We start from the raw sequence: 16,827 nt of genomic DNA on the forward strand, positions 1-16,827 counted from the left end.
TTCAATTACTTTAAATGCACGTGCGGTGTTGTGCAATCCCGTGCCTAAATACAAATATACAATTTAAATCGCACGTGAAACACAGACCAGTTTATATCCCGTGTACCAATCTCTATACACCAACATTAACACACGCAACATACAACACATAACACACACATGCACACAGGGGCAGGGCACATTGCCACAGTGTCACACAAAAACCTTTAGTGACACCTTGCTCAGGAAAGCCAAGTCAGCCACCTGTGAAGCTAAACATTCAAGATCTGAAAGTGCAGTTTGACCTGTTGGATTCATTTCTGTTCCAAACAGCTCACTCAGTGACTATTTACAAGTTTTTTTTTTCCTTTTTTGAAAGTGCTTTGTTTCTTTGTTTTAGAAGCTTATACATTTCAATTTATGTTTTGACAGTAAATAAAATACACACATACAACAAAAATGGCTATTTTCTGTACTTGAAATAATTTTCAGTTGGTATAAGTTAAAAAGGTTTCATCTATACTAAGGTAAACAAAATGAACTCACCAGAGTGTAGCATTTAACTGTTTTATACCCTAAAACAATTCTGGGGGGAAATCCCACCACTGCATGGGCAGGATGCTGTAAGCATTAACAGAACAAGTCAGGTTACATCTTCCTTATAGTGCACTTTATAAATGTCACCACTGGAGGGCAGGCAGACCCTGTTAAAAATATAATGCTTAGCAAGATGCAGGTTTTCAAAAAGACATTTCCAGAAGATACATATTTTTACCCAATTATGGTAACTAAATAAATGAGTTTTAGTTATTGCATACTTACCATGTTTCTGAAGCCTGAAATGTAAAAAGATGAACATTCTGAATGGTAGTGATTGGCTGTGTGGAATTGTTAATGAAATGTATTTTGTGCAGTGATGGTCAGTCTGCAGCGATCCCTGTTGCTAGCATGGAGTTTGCTGCTATCTGTCTGAGGAACGCCTTGCTCCTGCTGCCTGAAGATCAACAGGAGGCGAAGTCAGAGAACGGCTCTAAAAACTCCAGCCAGTCTGGCAGTGTGGAAAGCAGCAGTGAGGGCAGCGAAGCCTGCAGGTTACATTACACGCTAAACTCTTTGTACTAGGATTTGTAGCATTCTGGTTTAGTGCTCTTAAAACCATTCTGAGGTTGCTAGTAATATAAGAATACTACCCTGCTTTATTGTTCAACCCCCCACCCCCCCCTTTTAGGAAATGCAGAGTAGCAAAATAAATGTATAGAATTACAATTGCATTTATGAATTGGTGTTTAAATGTGTTTGTGCTCCCTCAAGTCCTCAAAAAGGGTAAAGGATTAAGGTTTTTCCTCAGAAAACAGGGATGCAGTTGGAATGACTCGGAGGCAAGCTCAAGGCCCTTATTAAAAGCTTTTTTGGGAAATGCTCGGCTCTAACTCAGTAAAATTGTAACGAATCCAGGCACACTTTTAAACCCTTGATGAAAATGTGCCTCATGTATTGTTCATCTAAGAACAGTCTACTCAAGATTCACAGCTAACACTAGATTTTAATTATCTTTTTTATTAATTTTATAACAAATTATAAAAATGTATTTTGGTCTTTTTGTTTTTTTGATAGCCTGTTCTTTAAACAACATTTTATATCTTTGCAGTGGTAAAGGTCATGAAGGAGATAAGTTCATCCCATCTCCTCCTTCATCACCACTGAGGAAACAGGAACTTGAAAACTTAAGGTAAGGCAACGACAGTGTCACATGAGTCACACATGAGTACTGCCCTACCAAATTCATGGCTGTGAAACGCATCATGGACCATGAAATCTGGTCTCCCCTGTGAAATCTGGTCTTTTGTGTACTTTTACCTTGTAGTAAAATACAGTGCAGTTTATTACAGGTTCCTGATGCGATTGTTAGCTTGTTTCAATTTAAAAAAGAAAGCTCATCATGAACAGGATGGGATTTATTGATTGACACTTGACAACAGCTAATAACTGGGCTGTACTCACTGATTGGTAGACACGGGCATCCGGGGCGGGTTTAGTATAACCTACGGATCTCAACTGGTACACCGACATTTTAAAATGAGTGTCCAAAATAAATCAAAAAGTGCCACAATCGTTACTGAAGCAGATCATGTAAAATAATTTGGAAGCCAAATATATACCAAGTAGTAGTATGAGCAGAAAAATACATAAACACAGCAGGACAAAATCATAAATAAAATAAATAAGTCAGTAATTTCAGAGACTTCACATTTATATTTTTTAGTCTCTGGATATATTGTCCAGCTACAGACCTGTCCCTAGCTTGGCGCTGTCTGTCAATTCCAACAAACTCTGTGGATGCAGAGAGAGCTGTGTCTAAATACGGATATGTATTTACACCGCAAAGACAGGGAATGAAGAAAAACAGCATTTCAGAATAGTTTTAGTTACTGTTGCATACAATGACATTTAAAACCAGAATAGTTTTTTTTTTTTTATAACAATAACAGAAACGCAACAATCATAGTTTCTACTTTGTTAGTCACATGCTTTTCTTAACTTCAGGGCTTTAACCCTTAGCGGTCCATTTATTCAGCACGTCTCAGGTGCGTCAGGTCCAATTTATTTTCAGACGTGCTGTTTAAAAGTATTTTTTTCACAGTAAAACAGGTTTAAAAGGCACTGCATATCAATAGGACACTCAGTACTGCATCTCCAGCCCCGCCCCATCCCTCATTCGCTGTATTTTGCACATACCTCTACATAGTAGTGCATACCGATAAATCATCTCCTGATCACTCGTTTTATCACCAAACTCCTCAATAATGCGATCCAAGTCATTATTTTATTACTTTAACTTCTAAAAAATTCATGCTGTGCTTTTTTTTTTCCCGGCTTCTCTCAGCTCCTATCGGTCTCACTTGGATATTGAATGGTTTTCTCTGCTTTTTCCGGAGAAAAAATGACTAGAGACCTGTTTTTTAAGTCTTTTTGATGATGTCGGACAGGGTCCGACATTGGACCGGGAAGGGAAAATTGCAATGTCGGACCAGGTCCGACATAGGACTGCAAAGGGTTAAATGTTTATATTTTGCCGTTTAACTACATGTTCATACTTTATTACACCACCATGAAATCTAAGATTTTTAAAATGACCGTGAAATTTACAAAAAATGTATCGTGAATTTGGTAGGGCCCAGGGTTCCCACGCGTCCTGGAAAACCTGGAAAATTAAAGACTAGTCTTCCAGGCCTGGAAAACGCATGGAAAATGAGAAAAAAAATAAAATGTCCTGGAAAACTTAGTGTCCTGGAAAAATCATATAAGATTACAGATGCCATAGTAACTCGAACAAATAAGCAGTTGCATCAATTCAAAACGTGTTTGGGCATACTGTAGCTTGTATTAGCGTGCTGCGGCAACATCACAGTCCAGGGAAGGTCAATTCAGTGCAGGTTGAAAGCATCAGTAACTGCGCCGCTTGATTTGTGTCGCTAACATTATGCATTGAGGCTGGTTGTTATGTTTAATTGTAGTTACATTGTTGTATGTTATAATCTAGCTGGAAACAAATGTAGTAACGATAGCAAGCTACCGAGCTAGTCAACTCGTTGTTGGGGTGAGAGATGGTGCGTGAGTGTGATCCTGATGCTGTGGTAATCTTTTCTCAGAAACGTAGGCTACTGGTAGCTAGCTGATCTTGTTGTTGGGAAACAATATGCAACATGAAAGTAGCTGTTGTGCAGTGCTTCCTCATTGACGGATTCATGCTTACTTCGGGTAATGCATTGAGAATGAGAGCAGACTTCCAGTCACGCTTGTGTGTGTGTGTGTGCGCGTGTGCACAACGTGTATCAACGTGTGAAGTCTCTTATCAAAAGCTCAAAACTCTGTGTGAATGCATCTATGAGTGTCTGTGCACTGTGCTTGTCTTACTGTATTTCTGTGTGTGTGTGCATGCGCGCATAACTTGTATCTATGTGTAGTCTCTTTTCAAAAACTCAAACCTCTGTGTGAATGCACCTATGAGTGCTTGTACTGTCTTTGTGTGTGTGTGCGCACCCAACGTGAATCTCCATGTAGTCTCTTAACAAAAACTCTAAACTCTGTGTGAGTGCACCTTTGAGTGTTTGTGCACTGTGCTTGTGTATACTGTGTGTGTGTGTGTGTGCGTGCATGTGCATGCACACGCACGCATGCATAACCTGTATCTCCATGTGTAGTCTCTTATCAAAAAATCAAAAATCTGTGTGAATGCACCTATGAGTGCTTACTGTCTTTGTGTGTGTGTGTTTATGCGTGCACTTTTGGTGTTGTGTGTGTGTGTGTGTGTGGATCTCAGTATGTGACTGAAGGGTGTGTGCACGTGCAGCTGACTCCTCCTGACATTGACTGTGTAGTTCAATGAAGCTAGAACCTAAACCCTCATTTGATACGATAGCTTAAGTAATAAAAATCCCTTAGTAGGCAACTTTGTGTGTGCGTTATAATTTTCATTGGTTTGATATCATACAGAGCGAAATCATACAGAGCCCTCACTCCCAAGTTGGAATGAATTTAGAGCTCTATATCTATGGTGGCTCTTTGCTAATCGTTACATTCATGAGACACTTTTCAATCTCATTTGCAAAAGTGATATAATACTTTGCTGTGTTTTATTATTAAAGGAGTGAGTGAGGAGGTCAGGAAGTCAGGATGTCAGGAAGGCAGTGCAAGTTTAAAGTGGAGTGGAAAGAAGAGCCTCTATTCAGAGACTGGATAGGGGAAGTATCAGGAGATGTGCACAGGGCATATTGCAAGTTTTGTAGGAAGTCCTTTGAAGTTGGGAATATGGGCATCTCTGCACTCAAGAGCCATGCACGAGGCCAAGGACATCTGAAAGTAGCAGGACAGTTACAAAATGAGCCTTGCATGACACATTTTATGAGAAGGCCATCTGAGACAGCAGTTTTAGGCAAGTGGCAGTCAGGGAGGAAGCACAGGACCACAAACTGCCAATGCAGAGGAGGAAAGTGTCAGTCAGGGAGGAAGCAGAGCTGGACTACAAACATCAAATGCAGGTGCCGATGAGGGAACAAGCTCAGGACCACAACTGTCTTCCTCAGTTTCAACTTTTTTTTCGAACGAAGCTGTACTTAAAGCAGAGATCCGCTGGGTTATCAAAATGGTGATGTCACACTACTCCTTTAATTCATGCACAGATGTGGCTGACATTTTTGGAAAAATGTTTCCAGACAGTGAAATTGCAAGGACATTTTTGTGTGGTGCAACGAAAGCAGCCTACCTTGTATGTTTTGGTTTGTCACCGTATTTCAAAGAGAAGCTAATCAAGGATATAAATGTATTTGTTTATGACTGTAAGTCGCCCTGGATAAGGGTGTCTGCTAAGAAATAAATAATAATAATAATAATAATAATAATAATAATAATGACATAAGAATGTCAAAGTGCTACGTTATCTCTTTTGATGAATGCCTAAACAAAGTAACACAGACAGAACAGATGGATGTGGTCATTCGATACTGGAGTGAGGATGAGTGCAAGGTTGTGGTGCATTATCTTGACTCAGAGTTTTTGGGACACACTCAAACAGAGCGGCTCCTTGAGAATCAAAATCAGTTTATTTCCTCTTGATCCCAAGAAGCTCCTTCAAATCTCCATGGATGGCCCAAAGGTCAACTGGAAGTTTCTGCGAATATTTGAAGAGGAGAGGAGACAAATGGACCCAAATCTACCACATCTGCTCAACCTGGGAAGCTGTGGTCTGCATGTTGTTCATGGCAGTTTTCAACAGGGTGAGACTGGTTGGAAACTGGGAGAAACACTGAGAGCCCTGTGGCAGCTCTTTCACGACACACCAGCCTGAAGAGACGATTTTGCTGACTTGACGAAAACAACATTTCCTCTGAAGTTTTGTGCCCACAGATGGGTGGAAGATCTGCAAGTTGCAGAGCGTGCAATTGAGATATGGCCAGCTGTACTCAAGTATATTGACAGCCACAAGAAATTCCTAAAAGCAACCTCAGTGTCCTACACTTTGGTGAAAGAGGCAGCTTCTGACCCACTCAGAAGCAAAACTGTATTTTTTTGCATTTGTTGCAAGACAGCTGAAACCATTTCTGGAAACCTTTCAGACAGATGGGGTGTCTTATTTGTTCAAAACAGCTAAATTATGAGCATATTAAACATGAAAATTTAAATGTGGTTCTTTGGGATGCATTCCTGTGAGCCAAGAGCTGTATGAACTGAATTAGTCACCTTGTTTCATTTAGATAAGAATCATATATTAACTGGTTGGGTGCATGCTTTTGGTATTTCTCTGACAACAGCAACATCCTTTGTTTAAAATATCACATAAAAACAGTCTCCGTACCGTTTGTCTGCTGTTTGCTATTTGCAATTCAGATGTCATGCCGCCATTTATTTTACATTTTTTGGAGGATTAAATGGCATTTCAGTAAAGAAATCCACTGCTTTAGTTTAGTGTATTACCCACATTATAACACCAAAAGGGTGCACATCAGAACTAACTATTAGCTAAAACACTACAGTTTATAATGTAGTGGGTTACGTGGAAAACCTCCCCTGCACCACGGCAAATCTGCGGTACCTCGAGGCACAGCACAGCTTGAAGTGTAAAACCAATCCTATTTCCAGAGAGCATTTAATAATTTAATGGGCTGTATACCGTCTTTCCTTAAAATTGTTTCTGCTTAGGATTTGTTTAATACTCTCCTTAATAGTACCCACTTGGGTACTGAATTAACAAACGTAGGGTATTGGATTTTTAAAATGAATTTGTTGATTAACAACGAGACTACTAAAGCAAAAAAATCCTATATTTAAAAAAAAAAAAAAGTAAAATAGTAATTTCCGCTGCACACATTAAATACTTTTGTAATTGAAATGTTGTTCAAGGTTTTTTTTTTGTTTTGTTTTTGTTTTTTTACCTTTTACATGTTCTAGGAATGGGACCGGATGTAAGTGTTTTTTTTATTTATTTTTATTCCTGAAGAGCATTTCAGTTTTAAATAGCATTTAATATGGGCAGGGCAAAGTTTTTTTAAATACCATTGATGTACTAGTTTCTACTTTCTACATTTCTTATATATCCCATGATTATAGCAGCTTTTTAAATTACTGTCTGCTCCTGCAAGCAATCGATGTACAGTCAAACATATATGTTTGCCACTAAGTTGCACAGTCCTATATGGTTTCTAGAAATATTTTGTACATATTTAAGTTGATGTTGCTTTAAAGCCCATTTTTTGTTTTGTGGATTCCTGTAAAATGTTTTCTGCTGCTGTTTGTATTTATATTTTTGTTAATTGCGCTTTTGTTAGAGATTTCCTCGATCTGTAGTTTTAAAATCGTTATTATTTTTAGTATTTTAGATTTCAGAGGGTTTTAAACAGTAATCTTACATGGCTGCATGGAAATCAGGGATCAGGGATTTATGACACGTCCCCCTCACATTGCAGCAGTACTAAAACTCTTATTTCTCAATAATTTATTTGTATATTTATTTGTCGGTATAGAGATCTCTACTAGAATCTAGTGGAAACGGCAAGCAACTGAGACAGCGTTCATGTGCAATGTATTATGTCCGATCTAAAGCAGAGAGGAGAATGTGTAGATCGACAGTGGTTGTAATGAACTGTTTCCACAATTTTTTTTGTTCATTGTGAAATATTTTAGATAGAACCTGTTCAAAGAACGAATAGATCTCTATATTAGTGAATGGGGCTCAAAATGTGAAAATTGCAGATTCAGTAGGTTCAAACTCTTAAGACATCCACTTCTTGAAAACAATTGCATCACTTTGAACCAATAAAGTGTGATTAGAGAATAACTTTTTTGTATATATATTTTTGTGTTTTTAGAAGTGCAGATGAATTCAAACACACCGTTTACATAATACCAAAGTATTTCTGTGCTGCTTACTCTGTAACAACCACTGTGTGGTTTTACTATTGTATTCAAAAACATGTTTAAAGTACCAAACTGTAGCAATGTGCTCAGTAAGTTAACAGCAGAGTAACTCATTAGGTTGTGTTATATATATATATCTCTATCTTTATTTTCATGTAGTGCCTTTCATAGTGGACCACCATCGCAAAACGCTTTACAGAGGTAGGCTGTGAACTGTGCATTACGGTGCCTATAGTAAGTATTCACCCCCCTTGGACGTTTTCACAGTTTGTTGTGTTACAACCTGAAATCTTGATGCATTTAAATGGGATTTCTTTTCCTTTGATTTACACAACCTACTCAACACTTTCAATGTGTGAAAAAAATGGGGGGGTGAAAAAACAAATCAATTAAAAATAAAAACCTGAAAAGTCTTCATTAGATAAGTATTCACCCCCTTTGCTATGACACTCCTAAATAAGCTTAGGTGCAACCAATTGCCTTCAGAATTCACACAATAAGTTAAATGGAGTCCATCTGTGTGCAATAAAAGTGGTTCACATGATTTCAGATTAAATACACCTGTCTCTGTAAGGTCCCACAGTTGGGTAGTGCATTCAAAGCACAGATACTACCATGAAGACCAAGGAACTTTCAAAACAACTCTGTGAAGCATGGTGGTGGCAGCATCATGCTATGGGGATGCTTTTTATCAGCAGGGACTGGGAAGCTTGTCAGGGTAGAGGGCAAAATGGCAAATCCTTGAGGGAAAACCTGCTTCAGTCTGCAAAAGACCTAAGACTGACAGAGATTCACCGTTCAGCAGGACAATGACCCCAAGCCCACAGCCAAAGCTGTAGGCACTGTATATGCAGAGTCACTTACAATAGGATTTGATTTATTTAATTGATTGATTTTGAAAATAATTGATTTATTTTGATTGATTTAACCCTTTGCGGTCCTATGTCGGACCAGGTCCGACATTACAATTTTCCCTTTCCGGTCTTTCCGGTCATCAAAAAGACGTAAAGCACAGGTCTCTAGTAGTTTTTTCTCCAGAAAAAGCCGAGAAGAAAACCATTTAATGGCCAAGTGAGACCGATAGGAGCCAAGAGAATCTGAGCAATACACATAGCCCTGGCACCACAGAGATAAGACGGCCATAAACAAACAAGATGGCTGCTTCCGCACCCAGCGCTCAGAGAATATCACGGACATTTGCTTTTTGAGATGTTATAGTAATAAAATAATGACTTGGATCGCATTATTGAGGAGTTTGGTGATAAAACGAGTGATCAGGAGATGATTTATCAGTATGCACGACTATGAAGAGGTATGTGAAAAATACAGCGAACAAGGGGTGGGGCGGGGCTGGGGATGCAGTACTGAGTGTCCTGTTGATATGCAGTGCCTTTTAAACCTGTTTTACTGTGGGGAAAAAAAACAACTTTTAAACAGCACGTCTAAAATAAAATAATTGAATCTATTCAGTCTTGAACAAAGAGGACTACGCGGTGATCTGATTCAAGCATTCAAAATCCTAAAAGGTATAGACAATGTCGACCCAGGGGACTTTTTTGACCGAAAAAAGAAACAAGGACCAGGGATCACAAATGGAGATTAGTTAAAGGGGCATTCAGAACAGAAAATAGGAGGCACTTTTTTACACAGAGAATTGTGAGGGTATGGAACCAACTCCCCAGTAATGTTGTTGAAACTGACACCCTGGGATCCTTCAAGAAGCTGCTTGATGAGATTCTGGGATCAATAAGCTACTAACAACCAAACGAGTGAGATGGGCTGAAAGGCCTCCTCTCGTTTGTAAACTTTCTTATGTTCTAAACTGCGCGTGTGAAAATAAATTGGACCTGACACGCGCCGAATAAATGGACTGCTAAGGGTTAACATCTCATCCGAAGGATGGAGCACAAGGAGTGACTTGCTCAGGGTCACTCAGTTGTAGAGGTGGGATTTGAACCAGTGACCTTCTGGTTACAAGCCCTGGACTTTAACCACTGGACTACACTGCCTCCACTAGTCTTGGCAGTGCCATTAGCCAAGTTAGCCCAGTTGTATCTTGCTTAACACAGACATTTTTATAACTGAATCAATATACAGCTATGGCCAAAAGTTTTGCATCACCCTAAGAATTAACTCATTTTGGTTCATTAATAAAGTTGAATGAAACCTGTTGAATAGTTACAGTGCCTTGCATAAGTATTCACCCCCCCTTGGACTTTTCCACACTTTGTAGTGTTACAACCTGGAATTAAAATGGATTTAATTGGGAGTTTTACCATTTGATTTACACAACATACTTAACACTTTGAAAGTGCAAAATATTTATTGTGACACAAGTTAATTAAACAAAAAAAAAAAACATTTGTTGGTTGCATAAGTATTCACCCCCCTGAGTCAATACTTGGTAGAAGCACCTTTGGCAGCAATTACAGCTGTGAGTCTTTTTGGGTAAGTCTCTACCAGCTTTGCACATCTGGATCCTGCAATTTTTGCCCATTCTTCTTGGCAAAATTGCTCAAGCTCTGTCAAGTTGGATGGGGACCGTTGGTGAACAGCAATTTTCAATTCTTGCCACAGATTCTCAGTCGGATTGAGGTCTTGACTTTGACTGGGCCATTCTAAGACATTCAGGTTCTTGTTTTTAACCCTTTGCAGTCCATTTATTAAGTGCGTGTCAGACACGTCGGGTCCAATTTATTTTCACACGCGCAGTTAATTTTAGACGCGCTGTTTAAAAGTATTTTTTTCCACAGTCAAACGGGCTTAAAAGGCCCTGCATAACAACAAAGCACTCACTAGGCATCCCAGCCCCGCCCCACCCTTTCGTTCGCTATAGCTTTCACCTATGTAAGAAATAAATAATAATAATAATAATAGTCGTACATACCGATCAATCATCTCCTGATCACTCGTTTTATCACCAAACTCCTCAATAATGCTATCCAAGTCATTATTTTATTACTATAACATCTCAAAAAAGCTGTGCAAATGTCCGTGTTCTTTGTGCGCTGACGCACTATCAGCCAGCTTGTTTACTTATGACCGCCCCGTTATCTGATACCAGGGCCATGTATGACCATGTACGCCTTTTTTTCTCCAACTTGTCTCTGCTCCTGTCGCTCCCACTCGGCCATTGAATGGTTTTCTCGGCTTTTTCCGGAGAAAAAACGACTAGAAACCCGTTTTTTTTCGTTTCTATAATGATGTCGGACAGGGTCCGACAATGGATCTGATAGGAATTATTGCAATGTCGGACCAGGTCCGACAATGGACCGCAAAGGGTTAATCCACTCCAGTGTAACTTTGGCTGTGTGTTTAGGGTCATTGTCCTGCTGGAAGGTGAACCTCCACTTCAGGTCTCTTGCAGACTGAAACAGGTTTTCCTCTAGAATTTCCCTGTTGAGTATTTGGCTCCATCCATCTTGCCCTCAGTCCTGACCAGTTTCCCAGTCCCTGCCGATGAAAAGCATCCCCATAACATGATGCTGCCACCACCATGCTTCACCGTGGGGATGGTGTTCTCAGGGTGATGAGCAGTGTTGGTTTTGCGCCACACATAGCGTTATGCGCTAAGGCCAAAAAGTTCAATTTTGGTTTCATCAGACCAGAGAACCTTTTTCCACATGTTTGCTGTGTCTCCCACATGCCTTTTGGCAAAATCTAAATGGGATTTGATATGGGTTTTTTCAGCAATGGCTTTCTTCTCGCCTCTCTTCCATAAAGCCCAGCCTTGTGGAGCGTCTGGGTTATAGTTGTCCCATGGACGGTTTCTCCCTTCTCAGCTGTGGATCTCTCCAGCTCCTTCAGAGTTACCATTGGCCTCTTGGTTGCTTCTCTGACTAATGCCCTCCTTACCTGGTCACTGAGTTTTGGTGGACGGCCTTCTCTAGGCAGAGTCGCGGTTGTGCCATATTCTTTACATTTTTTAATAATGGATTTAACGGTGCTCTGGGGGATGTTCAAAGTTTGGGATATTTTTTTATAACCCAACCCTGATTGGTGCTTCTCCAGAACTTTATCCCAGACTTGTTTTGATAGCTCCTTGGTCTTTATAATGCTGTTTGTTTAGATATGCTCTCTAACAAACTCTGGGGCCTTCCAGAAACAGTATTTAATCTGAGATCATGTGACACTTTAATTGCACACAGGTGGACCCCATTCAACTAATTATGTGACTTCTGAAGGCAATTGGTTGCACCAGAGCTTATGTAGGGGTGTCACAGCAAAGGGGGTGAATACTTATGTAATCAAGACTTTTCAGTTTTTTATTTGTAAATAATTTTGAAAAATATGTAGATATTTTTCCCCACTTCGACATTATGGACTATTTTGTGTAGATCAGTGACAAAAAATCCTAATTAAATCCATTTTAATTCCAGGTTGTAACACTACAAAATGTGGAAAAGTCCACAGGGGGTGAATACTTATGCAAGGTTCTGTACATCAGTTCATGCACCAAACATTGCATTTAATGCAATGAGAAATTAAAGCATCTTAAATATCGGTGCTCATAATCTGCTAGAACAACAAAAACTACCGATAGCCGATTGTGCCATTTTACAATATATTGGTGCCGATTCCAAGTAAGTGTTTTGTTACTGTTTCAGCACTGATGCATCTGTTCTGTTTAATTTGCATCAGGATTATTTTGTTAAATTTTACAAGAATGCAAAGGTACTGTTACACTATTAACACAGTTATATGAACTGGCCTCAGGCTATGATGTACACTTGACACATTCTTACCAGAAATTATATTTTGAGAAATTACTAACTTAAAGGTATTTGTTGTGTAGAGATCATGTGACGCTCATATGTATTTTAACAGCCGGTTATCATTTAACTGTGATGTGCAGTATATAACAGCTGGAATGGTGTTTGACCATTTCCAGTTGCATGCAAGTTCCTTATGACTGTATTAGTACTTGATTCTAATGAACGCCATGCACTGTGACACATTGAGGCTGTAACTCGTAGATCCTTTCTCTCACCACCACATGATCACAAAGTAGAAAAAGCTAAAGGTCTTCATCATGCTGTAGTGGGGAAGTGAAGCATTTTGAGTTTGCCCAGAGCACAAGGGTCAGCAGGCCCTGCTGGTTTTCATCAAGTCTTGTGGAATCTTAAATGGTCCTCCCGAGCAGGCCTTGCTTCAGTTTTACAAACTCAGCCAGCACTGTGCCTCCATCCGCACCCTCTCACCATGCTGGTTGTTGCTTGATGAAATATGTGCATGTTATGCACAGGCCAGATTTAAACCTGAGGTGCGGGGTTGCTAAACACTAGGCATGAGAATTTTAAGTGTTTAAACGTATAAGCACTAAAGAAGTGGTCAAACGTTTAATAATATGCTAAACATATGACCAGTCACGTGACAAAATTCACCAAATGCATATTTTTTTAAATGTATTAATTGTAGTAATTTATCATATACAGTAGTCCATCACATATCCGACTGTGGTGTTGCCAGAGTAAGGTGGATATTATAAAAAGGAAGGGGTTTGGCAGTTGCCTCCAAGCAGTTTTTCTAATTGGCGCAACAGAAAGATTAACACTGGGGCGGGTGTTATCCTCGGTTGATCTGGCGCTTCAGTGGCGCACTCTGTTCATGCTATGGTAGGCATGTCACGGTAACCAGTCCACATGGTAAGAGAGTTAATGACAAGCATTTTTTTGACGTTTGTTATATTTTTTAATAAAATGGCATCTCTAAACAAAGGAACGAGGTGAAGTAATGTTTGGAAGTATTTTGAGCAACCAGACAAGAGAACCGTGCTATGTAAATTATTCATTTCATTTTTCGGTGCTTATTTTTAGCTATTGTTTTATGTCATTTTTTTTGGGAGGAGGGGTTTGCTTTTTATATACTGTATGAAATTATTGTTTTCGTTTCCTTTCCAAAATGCTAATTTTCCATTTTGGATCTTTATTATAGTTTCCATAAGTTTACATATAATAGAAGTCAGGCTTATTGCTCTGTAGTTACCTGGTTCAGTTTGTCAGTCTGTCGGTACAACCCCTGTGTCATGAGACAGCTGCATGATCTTGGTTAGCAGTTTGTAAATAACTTCTTTCATTTTTTTGAGTACTATTGGGAGGATCTCATCTGGCCCAGGGGATTTGTTTATTTTAAGAGCTCCTAGTCCCTTTAACACTTCTGCCTCTGTTATGCTAAAGTCATTTGAAACTGGATCAGAACAGGTCGACATGTGGGGCATGTTGTCCGTATCCTCCTTTATAAAAACTTGTGAAAAGTAGTCATTTAATATGTTTTCTATTTTTTTTTCTTCGTCTGTGATTTTGCCATTTGTGTCTCTTAGACATTTAACCTCCTCTTTGAATGTTCTCTTGCTGTTACAATATTGGAAAAACATTTTGGAATTGGTTTTAGCCCCCTTAGCAATGTTCATTTCTATCTCACAGTTTTTCATTAAGCGGAGATGCAAAGCTCCGCAATCCCCCCTTCCTCCCTTCCCCCCTCCTGACCGCACCGCACTGCAATCCCACTCCCTCTACATGCATATCACACAATAAGTGCTGTACTCAGTATAGAGTCCTGCACGGGTCCGATTTGTAGGACCCACTTCCGACCCGGACCCACTACTACAGGACCTGGCCCGAACCCACAACCCACTGCAACACCGTCTTCTTGCCCGCAACCCGACCCAAACCCGCAAGTGCATGTCCTTTACCTACTGCCTGCGCCGACTGACTCTCTCACATTCACACACAGATATCTCTACCACTCTCCACAGATTGAGTTTATAAAATAGGCAATTATACAGCGTGGTAGCTTTTTCTAGTGATCTGAAAATAGCTCTCTCTACTTACTTTACTATAAAATACTTGTATATTCCTTTCGTGCCACCAGTTGAAAGGGAGCTACACCTGTGCTTTCGCAGATAGTTTTGTGGCTGTCGTTTACAAAAACATAATGACAGGTTTTACAAGCAACGAATCCAGTCACGTTTAATATTTTCCAAAAGAATGATTCAAAAAGAATTCCACACTTCTGATTTAAACTATTATCCACTATGATATAAACCCTGCGCTATCTTTTGTTTCACCTCGTCCACAGGCATTTTTAATAACACCAAGCAGACATGATAAAAAGATCTTGCGGCGTAACAAGCAAGAACAACACCGCTTAGTCAGCTGACTCTTTAGTGCAGGAAATACTGGTACATTTACCTTCTAATACGTTATTTGGGAAAGGGTTACAGACAAGTACCCTGAAAGGACAGAAAATGTTTTAGACGATTCAAATTCAGCCCCGAAAATTTTTTTTTGACCCACGCCCAAACCGCAAAAAAGTTCACATTCTGACCTGAACCCGACCCGCATTTGCGGTTCACCCATGGACCCCGCGGGTACCCGACCTGATGCAGGACTCTAGCTCAGTATGTATTCAATGAATGTGTATTCACTTTATGGAAACACATTTTCACTTAGAGAACACAAAAAAAACCATACCTGCACAATGCAGTGGCGCAGTCACGTTTGATTACAAACAAGGCAGTGTTTCCTGCATCATTGCACGATCCACACTGCGTACGTGCCTAATCACGCGAGATGTCATCAAATTCAAAACCAGCTTTATTGATTGTACACGTCATTGCACTTGATACAGTACCGTATTACATGTAGTCAGTTTGCCCAAAAATGGTTCTTATAAGCAGATTGCTTATTTCTTACAAGCGTAGTATTTTAGCATGGTTTTGATCACTATATGCGGTTGATTCATATATCAGTGATTCTTATAAACAGAGTGCACTGTGTGTGTGTCTATATATAATACATGGATGAAGGCTATATTTGCATCATGAGCCATTCCGAAAAGAAAGGCATAATGCCACACTAGTGACGTCAAAAAGTGATAATTCCTCTAGAGGAATATATACTTGAACTTTGACCCATTCGACTCCTCGAGACCATCACTTTCAATTCAAATACAAAATGTCTCGTTTTCAATCACTCGACAACACCCACAGTCCAGAAATGCTCATTAATGATCAACAAAATGAGAATACATTAAAAAGAAAAAGATGTAAAGCTGGTGCATTCGTATCTCTGAGAAACGGATAACGACATGGAACATCGGTACAGCACTGAAACACTACATTTAAAAAAAACAAAAAAACAACTGTACTGCTGAACCTCGTCATCTTTAATATTAGCATCAAGGGTATCCATGTATTATAAAAAATAATAAATGGGCCTCTTCAGTGAGGTACAGGAAAACAATTCCATATATATATATATATATATATATATATATAAATTCGGGCTGTAACGCGATTTAAAACTTTTGATCAGTTAACTTATGGGCATTAGTTGATTTAATTTGGTCATTTTTATTTCAGTAAATGTAACACATTTTCACAGAACAGTCAATCCATGAAAGAGTTTAATATAGCAAAATATAATGCACAAGAACTGAGAGTGGATTTTCTTGGTCTTTCATGCAAACATATATAACACTCATGGTTCCTTATAAACAACCTTTTTTGTTTTAGGCATTAAAAAAAAAAAAACTTTTAATGACCTTGAAACAGGTCAAGATTGGTTAAAACAACTCTCCTACCCATGTTCCACAATATAAACTAGTAAAAATGGGTATACATAAACAACTTGAACAGTAATGTAATGTTAACAGTACTAACATCAATAAAACAAAACATTATAGCATACATCGCAGCTTGTGACAATAGTAAAAGGCATTTACTCATCTGAAACCATGCCAGGCCAAATTGAAGGATTCGTGGAAAATAAATGCTGCACTGCACAGTCAACTCCGTTGAAATTAACGTTGTACATCCAACTTAAACATAAAAACTCTCTTTTCATCAACAGTTTTAAAATGAATAAGGTCTGCTTTGATTGTAGTAAATGCAGACGTATTTTGACATTGAGGAGCGTTCTGGACATTGCAGAAAAT

At 39.2% G+C, this 16,827-nt stretch overlaps 1 protein-coding gene across 2 annotated transcripts in view; it reads left to right on the plus strand.

Moving 5' to 3' along the window:
• LOC117394871 (CCR4-NOT transcription complex subunit 10-like) overlaps positions 1-16,827 on the plus strand; it is a 41,864-nt gene that overhangs the window by 16,447 nt on the left and 8,590 nt on the right. For both annotated transcript variants that reach the window (XM_033993542.3, XM_033993543.3), the window contains exons 12-13: positions 894-1,070; positions 1,628-1,708. In XM_033993542.3, the coding sequence (XP_033849433.1) occupies positions 894-1,070; positions 1,628-1,708 (258 nt within the window). The remainder of the gene's footprint in view (positions 1-893; positions 1,071-1,627; positions 1,709-16,827) is intronic.

This window comes from Acipenser ruthenus, chromosome 3 (assembly GCF_902713425.1).
Source record: "Acipenser ruthenus chromosome 3, fAciRut3.2 maternal haplotype, whole genome shotgun sequence".
NCBI classification, from domain to species: Eukaryota; Metazoa; Chordata; class Actinopteri; order Acipenseriformes; family Acipenseridae; genus Acipenser; species Acipenser ruthenus.